Source organism: Serinus canaria, chromosome 5 (genome assembly GCF_022539315.1).
Source record: "Serinus canaria isolate serCan28SL12 chromosome 5, serCan2020, whole genome shotgun sequence".
Taxonomy (NCBI): Eukaryota; Metazoa; Chordata; class Aves; order Passeriformes; family Fringillidae; genus Serinus; species Serinus canaria.
In genome coordinates this window covers 29,608,687-29,617,892 of record NC_066319.1, presented here as the reverse complement: position 1 = coordinate 29,617,892, position 9,206 = coordinate 29,608,687, and the positions used below count along the sequence as shown (strand labels likewise).

General features: G+C 45.7%; 1 protein-coding gene across 1 annotated transcript; it reads left to right on the top strand.

The window, feature by feature from the left end:
* The first annotated feature begins 2,539 nt into the window (after positions 1 to 2,539).
* PIGH (phosphatidylinositol glycan anchor biosynthesis class H) lies at positions 2,540 to 8,083 on the top strand. Its single transcript, XM_018907527.3, has 4 exons — positions 2,540 to 2,727; positions 4,554 to 4,763; positions 5,409 to 5,492; positions 7,046 to 8,083. The coding sequence occupies exons 1-4, from the start codon at positions 2,548 to 2,550 to the stop codon at positions 7,145 to 7,147; spliced, it is 576 nt and encodes a 191-aa protein (XP_018763072.2). The 5' UTR covers positions 2,540 to 2,547; the 3' UTR covers positions 7,148 to 8,083.
* Positions 8,084 to 9,206: the final 1,123 nt, after the last annotated feature.

Sequence of the window (9,206 nt, the reverse complement as noted above, 5' to 3'; positions counted from 1 at the left end):
GCGCGCCGCCCGCGCCCCGCTCTCTTTAGGGCTCCGCACCGCCCTCCGCGCGCCGCGGCCCCGCCCCTCGCGCCCCCCCGCCGCCCGGCCAACGGCAGCGAGCGCGCGCGGAGGTGTGTCCCGCCCCCGCCCCCCCCCTCGCGCGGCCCCGCCCCGTTCCCCTCACGCCCCGCCGGGGTTTTTCCACTGCGGCCGCCTCGGCCCGCCGCCGGTGCGGCCGGGATGCCGGGCTCCCGCCGGGCCGCCGCCCCTCCACGGCCTCCCCGGCGCACCCCCCGCAGGCCGGGGGCAGCCGCTGTCGCACCCGCTCCTTGGGGGGCACAGGCGGGGGCTCGGAAAACAAGCAGCACCTCAGCCGGGCTGGCTGGCCACACCGAGGTCCGAGACCCTCCGTGCAGGAACACTGCTCCGTGGCTTCACGGGAGAAAAACGGGTGACGCTTGACGGATGACCTTGATAAAGCATTGAAGGACCACGTCTCCAGCACCTGCCTCGAATATTGATGTCGGAGCATCGTGGCTTGAGACGATTCTCAGGTTTGCAGCTGTTCCTATTCGAGGCACATTTGAAGGATGATTAACAAATGAGTTAATTTAAAGTCCCCCCCTATCCCTGCTGTGACAAAGCAACAGGACTCCCACTGTCGAATGTGCAGTCTTTCTGTACAAGCTTGAAAGACAGGCTGACAGTTCATGACATGACAGAGCACAAACAGGGTTAAACAGGGACTTGCCAGTGACACAAAAAAATCCAAGCATACTTTTGCTCTTTCCTCTGAAGATTTCCAAGCTCTCCTCCCCTCTCTGTATGTCAGTAACTCCCGCGTGTCTTGTTGTGAATGTGAATTGTTAACACTCCTCCAGGAGCTCACATTTCTTTTCTGTCCTGTTTACTGACCTGGCTGTTCACAGTGTTTTTACCTCTTCTGCCTCTTACCTCTTCTGCCTCCTACTCTGATTTTTCTTTCCCCTTCTTCCTGTCCCCACCTCTGAAGCTGTCATACCAGCTGTCTTAACTCCTGCTTATTTACTTCAGTCCTTCTCACCTGCCATTTCAAACCTTTCTTCCCTCTTTTAAAAGCCTGATTTCAATTTATTGGGTTTTTTCCACTTTTACTTCATTGATGAACTTCTTTCACCCTCTTTTGAACTTCAGTATTTTCTTCTCCATTTCTGCAGTTTATTGTCTGCTGTTACTTTTTTCCCCTCCAGGCCAGCTCACCTCTCCTCTCCAGAGGAAGAGGAAAACCCTTCCCTCTGCTTGGTCTCTTGTGTCATAGTGAGATCCTGGCTGTACTACACAAGACTTCCCACGGATGGCAGCCATCAACCACTCCTCCAGGCAAAGCAAAGACCTTGGTAGTGATTCTCTGATGCCCCTTGGTTTTTCATGTCCCTTAAGACTCCTTTGCTGCCCCTGTGAGAACAAGTTAACATGTTTTTTATATATATAGTGTCCACTCAAGAGCTCTGAAGATACCATGAATGAAGTAAATTGCTCACAGAAGGATGGCACCTGCAATTAAAGCTTACACTCAAAAACTGTGGGAGAAGGGAAGAAAATAGAAAGGCCAAAGAAATCAGGATGCCAGTTTGGAAGTCACAGAGCTGTACGTTTATATTACTGCCATGTAAGTCACATAAAGTAATAACTGAAATGCATTAAAGGGAGCACAATACAAAGACTCATTAAGTCTCTGCATGCAAAGCCAAGTCTCCAATTTATCACTTATTTAGATGGCAAGGGACCAGAAAACTCTGCTTTAAACCTTGGGGAAAAAAAATAATCAAAAGAGCTTGTAGCTAAGCGTGGTACAGAGGAGAAAATACATTTCTGGAGTTGCAGATGGCAAGGACAAAGGGGGAAAAGAGAAACTTCTTGCCTGGAGAGCTCATAGAAACCTTCCAGTATCTAAAAGGGGCCTTCTGGGAAGCCAGAGACAGACTTTTCATCAGGAATTGTAGTGATAGGACAAGGAGTAATGGAAAAAGGAGAAATTTAGGTTAGATATTAGAATTTTTTTCCTTTGCATGTGGGACCAGGTTGCCCAAGGAGGTTGTGAATGCCCCAGCCCTGGCAGTGTTCAAAGCAAGGCTGGATAAGGCCTTGAGCAACCTGTTCTAGTGTGAGGTGTCCCTTTCCAAGGCGGGTGGTGTAGAACTAGATTATCTTTAAGGGTCATTCCAACCCCTTAACAGCCTATGATTCCATGAAAACTTCCGTCTCTTCATCACGGCAAGAGACACGTGCAGCACCACTAAACCGTGTGCCCTTTAAAACTCATACTCCACAAACAGAGGAAGCAAGCAATGAATTGTCAATATGTGCAAACCGCAGAAAGCGCTGATGTCATCGGGATTAAGGACAGACGCCCGGCGAGGTACAGCCAGGCGAGACAATCCATTGGCAGCACCACCCGGCGGCCAAAGCGGGCGCCGGCAGGGGCCGACAGGCGGCTCGCAGCGAGCGAGCGGAGCCGGCAGAGCTTGCCGTCGGCCCAGGCTCCTCCCGCGGGAGGCCGGCGCGGCCGCGCCCCGCCTGCCCGGCATGGCGGAGGAGCGGCGCTTTCTCTCGGCCTCCGGGGTGCCGATCGCGCTGCGGCGCCGCCAGCACAGCGCGTCCTGCCGGGAGCTGGCGGTGCGCGGCCCCCGCCTGCAGCTGCGCTCGCTCAGTGCCGCCACCTCCGCCGTCTGGCTGGCGGCCTACGGGCTCTTCGCGCTCAGCGAGGTACCGGCCCTGCCGCCGCCCTCGGGCCCCTCCGCGGTTCGGGTCCGGCGCCGGCTGCGCCCTTCAGCCCGTGTCCCGCTGTTGCACCGGGGGCGCGCAGAGGGGTCCCGCGGGCTGGGCGGCCGTGGCTAGAGGCGCCCGGGGCATGCAGGGCGGCCGGAGCCCGTGGGAAGGCGCTCAGCGCCACCCCGGGACATCCCCCGCGCCCCGGGGACGCGCCGAGCTGGTGGGTGTGTGGCGGCTAAGGGAGAGCTGTGCCAGCCTGAAGGCCGCGGGCTGCCACCTGCTTGCCGCGGTATCTTCTCGGGTGCCTCTGTTGGAGGGTAGCCTCTTGACAGATAGGGTGGATGTATGTATGCGTGCTGAGTGATGCCTGGCACATGTTTGTGAGTCCAAATAACACGTGCTCACTTGGAGTGATGAGTTGTGAGAATCTGAAACTAAGGAGGCATTGAAGAAGATGAATGATTTTTAATCCCCGAAAGGAATTTTATTGAGCGACTCAGAGAGCACTGCACCATGAATGTCATCAGTTTTCACAGCTGAGGTGGAAAGTTGTTTGCAGTACAGATTTAAAATCTGGTGATACCTAAACTAATGCTTTTGGATTTATCAAAAACTGGACCAAGATCAGTTATGCTCAGACTAAATTTAGTAGTTTAACCAAGGAAGCTGGTCACCGTGACCCATACTTTGACTGTTGCACATCCGTTTTTTTCAGTAATCTTTCCTAAGATATGAAGATAGAGATTGCATTATAAGTCAGTTGTCAGGAGTCAGACAGGAATAGATGGCTCATGTCTGAGTTTCATTTTTTATGAAAGCATACATCGCAGTTAGTGGCTACCACCTACTGCCCTCCTGCTTGCCTTTACACACGCTCCTGCACCCTATGCAAGTGACTGCACCCATGCAAGTGACTGCAATTCTTCCTTTTGCTAGGAAATCAGATCTGAAAGTGTCTCTCTCTTTTTGTGGATTTCAGTGTCTGTACTTCATGACTAGTTTTTTTGCCTGTGATAGCAAACTTTTGGAGAAGTCCTGTGTACTTCCTGAAGCCATGGCTTCTTCAGCTCACATGGTGGTACAGGCCCAGCTTAAATGGTAGGGCTGTGCAGTTCTGGTTCTTTAGGAAGTGTCAGTTATAACTCTCATTAGTAGGTAGGTGGCCTGGAGTTCTCTAAAACATGTCCCAGAAACAGGTTGTAGGTTGTGGACCTTTAAAATTTATTACCAGGTCTTCAGATGACTTACTGGGGACTGTTGTGTCATCAGTTATACATTAAAATGTAACAGCAATCCCAGGATTGCAGCATGCAAAAGACATTGATCCTCAGAAAAAGTACAGGATAAAGCAGATTTTCTTTGGATTGGTATTTAAGGCAAAAAGAGGGTGAGGTTTGAACAAGTTTAGACTGGCAGTTCATAGGAAAACCACCAGGGTAGTGTTTATCCTGAAGGAGGGTTCCTCCACTGTGAGAATCCACCCTTGGTTCCTGTAAACATTTCACAACGCTCTTTTGTCAGTGACATCGTCTTTAGAAGTTGGCACGATATACTCTCATTGATACTACTGGCTTGTTTGGATTGAGATTTCTGCATTGAACTTGGAAGGGAATAGAATTTTCTTGCAGTTTTCAAAGACTGATTTAAACCTCACTACATATATATCAGCCAGCCAGGTAAATAAAAGGACTCTACCTAAGTAAAAAAGCTTTGCACCTGTAGCTTTAATATACAATTTACTGTGCAATTTTACTTTCTCTAAAGCTGTGTTAAAGTAATTGTAAGACCAGAGCTCTGGCTTTTCTTGGCTTGTGTTACAGAGCAGCATGGTGCTCTCTGCTGCCATCTTCATCACGCTGATCGGCCTGATCATTTACCTGCACTTCGTGAAGATTGACCAGGAATCCCTGCTGGTCATTGGCTCACTTGGCATTCAGGTGACTTCATCCTATGCCTCAGGGAAGGAGAGCACAATCTTCATTGAGATGGGTCACGTGAAGGATGTGGTTATCAATGAAGCCATCCATATGGTAATCATACCATAGTCATCCATATGGTAATCATGTCTCTGTGTGTCTGGGCACACTCACATCCAGTGTATTTTTATAAGCATAATTTACCAGAGCAATTAAACATAGCACCATCCACAGTTTTACTGGCATCAGGAGCTTCATTTGAGATTTTTCTCCTTATTTTGTTGTCTCTTTGCTTTAAAGGAGAGCTCAAACCAAACAAATAACCTCAAAAAGCCAAATCCATCCCTTGGATAATGCCACTGGCATGGAGCTAGTGGGTTTAATTCTTTCTGTTATGCTGTTCTTACAAATCCTGATGTCCAATTCCATATGTAATCGAGATAGAGATGAGAAGCTATGATAACACAAACAATGTTTTTTCCTGTTGCCAGGGTTTTCTGCAAAGCTCCTGTAGAAAAGCAGACCTTACCCTTCCAGCATGTTTGTGTTCTTTGCAGGTTAAAAATGTAATAGAAAAAAACAGGCAAAATTATTTCTTTATTGAGTGAAAGCTATTAATAAAAATTTATAGACTTGACTGTGACCTGGCAGCATTTGCCTTCAGCCCAGTGAGTTGAAACAGATCCTATTCCTGTGATAACTCCAGGCAGTTTGATAGCATTTTTATACTCCAATGATTTTTGTCTGTTTGTCTTGTAGCAAAAAGTTATCTACTACCTGTGTATCCTCCTCCAGGACCCTGAAGATCCTCAGGGAGTATCTGAGGTTGTGCCACTCTTTCAGGTGAGTTTGACTGAATGGTGGAGAAATCCAGATGGTGGTCTCTGTGTGTGCATCAGTTGTCTAAGCATATTTTTATTCTGCTGCAGGTAGCTGGTGACAGTTGCCTTTCCCTGACTGGGCTGTCAGAGTGGGTGGCACTTGAAGTCTCACAGAACTACATACTAGGGATGGGTTTTTTCATTTGCTCTCCATTCAGACTGCAGGGAGTTGTGTCAAATCTGAACCCAGCCAGGAGTTTGCATGAACTAATAGTCTTTGGCTCCCATAGGGTGCTGAGGACTTGTAGAGCTTTCTGTGCAGTCCTGTGCTCGGTTACCACCATAACTCTGGCACTGTGCTGCAGTTGATTTTTCCCTTAGCTCTGTGTACCAAAAGTTCTCATAAATCCTCCTTGACATTGGAATGACTTCCCCTGCCTGACCTGCTGACAAAGTTCACAGTACAAGCTGTGACCAATTTGTTTAATGTATCATAACTTGTTTGTGTTGCTGTTGCCTCGTCTCCCCTCTCTCTTCTCTCGCTAACGTGTTCTGACTGTTCATAATCCCATTTTTGGAATGGATTTGCTTTGTGTGTGTTCATGCCTAACACAACAGTGCCCTTATCCATGGGGGTTGATAAGCAGTACAGAGGTACCTCACTTCTTAGACTGCTGAGCTGTAGAGCCCTCTCTGTCCTTAATTCACCTGCTGCTGGTGACTGTTTTGTAATCTGCTTACAGTTTGTGCCTAGATACAGTCAGTCTTCAGCTGAATACTTAGGAGTATAGTCTATTCCATTTACACTTGCTGCTAACACAGTTCCACAATTGTAAAGATCTTTAGTAACAGTAATATAAATTAGATATTTCACATATAAACAAGAGAAAAAGTAGATTTTCTGGAAATCAACAACTACTAAATTCCAAATAGTTGTATTCAAGTACCTGATATTAGTACCTGATATTGCTCCTTTCCAGGTTCAAAGGGTCTGCCTGGCATGTGTATTGTTGTTTTTTGGTTGGTTTTTTTTTTTTTTTTTGTTTTGTTTTTTTTTTTTCCCATTAAACTCTGAACAGTTTTTTTTTTTTCTTGGAAATACCTTAGCACTGGTAGAGTTGACTCCAGCAGCAAAGGAAGTATGGAACTCTTCCATTTTGAAATTCAGTGCCTGTCTGTAATTATTTTAACATGCAAGTTAGTATTTTCGTTTTGAAGGAGCAATGATTGTCTCCTTTATTGGGTTTCTCTATGTTATGTCAGCCTTCAAAAATACAATTTCCCATGTCACTCAGCCCAGGAGCCCTCCTGCACTGATTTGACCTTTTGTTCTCTTAAGCAACTCTTGCAAGGAGGCATTTGATGGACTTTACACAGTAATGCTGTTGTGGGAGCTCAAAAGTTAGAGGATCATAGGGACTGTGGGACCATGAAACTTTCACTTCCTTGCTGGTTTTATGCTGGTCCAGGTTAGAATTGCAGAAAAATCATTGTACTTTGACCACTGTTTGCTCTTGGGGTAAAATTAATTGGTGTTTCAGTTCAGAGCCTTATTCTCTGTTGTTTGACTTCTAGAGCTCCAAGCCACGACTGGACTGCTTGATAGAAGTGTACAAAAGTTGTCAAGAGATCCTGGAGCAGAGGAAGACAGCTCCACAATCAAGTGAAATAAAATAGCTGAAAAAAAGCAGACTTTCAGCAGAACTCAGAGGGACACATGGAAAAGCAAGCAAAATTGCCCCATGAGCAGAAGTTTTTAGGCTCAGACAGAAGAAGCTTCTTCTTGCCTCTCCAGAAAAGAATTATGGGGAAATAGGGCAAAGGGAGACAAGAAAATGCATCCATTTTTTACTGTTTCATGCATCTGAAAATTATGCTAAAATTATAAAATAACCTTGGCTGGACTGCCATAAGTATGCATTCTTTGGTTTTTATTTAACCCTTTGTTTGAAAAACACACTTTAAATACCAAAGCTGATGTGTGGGATCAGATAGTAACTTCCTGATGACAGGAGAATTTCAGAAGGACAAAACCAGAAAATTAAACTGTTGCATTCAATTATGTTTAATGGAATAAACATAAGAGATCTGAAGACTGACCTCTTCAGGGATCTGCTTGAAGGAGTCCCATGTGATGGGGTCCCAAGAGGGATCTGAGAAAGCTGATTGATAGTCAAGGATCATTTCTTCTGAGATCAAGAACAGTCCATCCCAATGAGCAGGAAGTGAAGCAGAAATACCAGGAAGCCTGCGTGGATGAGCAAGCTGCTCCTGGCAATGCTTGAACACAAAAGGGAAGTATACAGAAGGTGGAATGTGGGAAGAATGCAGCAACACTGTTCAAGATGCAGTTAGAAAAGCTAAAGCCCAGCTGGCAGTGAATCAGTTGAAGGGTGTCAAAGGCAGCAAGAATGGTTTCAGTAAGTGCTTATCTATCAAAAGGAGCACAGGCAAAATGTAAACCCATTGCTGAATGAGGCAGTGCCTATTGACAGAAGAAGTGGAAAAGGTGTGGCATTTAAAGGGCCACATCAGTTACTCTGAGAATATGAGGCACATGTGTTGTTGAAAATGATGGTAATGACAATGTGAATAAAGTTTTATTAATCTGTGCTCTTGGCAGTAACTCAAGGTTGGGAAGTTCTTTGTTGATAAGCTAAAAGTTACTGTAGCACTTAACTGGTATTTTTCTCTTTATATTCCACAACTCCTTTGGAATATTAATGAGGTGACTGAAGTGTCAAAAGTTAAACCCACAAGTTGGCATGAGCCCGGATTCATGCTTATTTTGCATACAATGCTTTACCATGCTTGTCCACATAATCTGTAAATGAACACTTGGCACCATGCCATAAAGCAATAAGGTAGAGATAAGGGGATTTGTGGGGTTTTTTCCACAGTGCTACAAAGTTTGAAAGACAGAGGTTAGCTCATGTCACAGGAAGTATTCTGTGAATACTGTCCAAGTGAAAGGCAGCAGCTTGGAGATGTGCCACTGCCTTTTATGTCAGAAGAGAAATGTCTCAGCAGAGTGGACAGAGCATGGGCTCAAGAGTGTGCTGGGAGTGGTGACTATGCTGTAAAAATTCCATGGAGTCCTCAGAATGTGCACTGAAGAAATTAGCAAGAAGCTGTGTCACACAAGAAGTCTGAAAGATTGCTTCAGCAGTCTTTTGAAGGAGTGAACACCCTGTGCCCATGGCGTAGTCATCCACTTAAGCTAAGAGAAGATCAGCAGAGAGAAACAAGGAATCAGTCTAGGGCAGGTTTATACCAGGTATGGTTTGTGCCTGGATACCAAACACAATCTATGTTCATTTTTGTTTACATCAAGAATATTTTGGCTTTTAAAATAGTTTATTTTATTCTGAGAATAATACACATTTAATTCATGGTTATTAATTCACGAGCAGCATTTTATTAAGAACAAACAGAAATCTCACAGTATCTTCCAGACAGCCTTTTACTTACACACAGCAGTTAGGAACACAAAGGCTTTTGTCATCTCATTCTATGCTGCATTAACAGTCATTGCCAAAAGCTTTGATTAAAATAAAAAATTATATTCTCTACCAAAGAATCATACAAAGTAGGTATCTACACAGGGTGGGGTGTTTGAAGACAGGTAAGCTATAAATAGGAGGAGTATGTGCATCCATCAGAGTGGGGTGGTCCCTGAAACACTCAAGTATTGGTGAATATTTTTAAGAAATAAGGAAGAAAGAGAGTTTTGCGT

What these genes read in the sequence shown, in the direction of transcription:
- PIGH (XM_018907527.3), top strand. Translation starts at nt 2,548, where the DNA reads ATGGCGGAGGAGCGGCGCTTTCTCTCGGCCTCCGGGGTGCCGATCGCG. An exon ending in TCAATGAAGCCATCCATATG is followed by an intron (nt 4,764 to 5,408) that starts GTAATCATACCA and finishes TTTGTCTTGTAG; the next exon opens with CAAAAAGTTATCTACTACCT. An exon ending in AGGTTGTGCCACTCTTTCAG is followed by an intron (nt 5,493 to 7,045) that starts GTGAGTTTGACT and finishes TTTGACTTCTAG; the next exon opens with AGCTCCAAGCCACGACTGGA.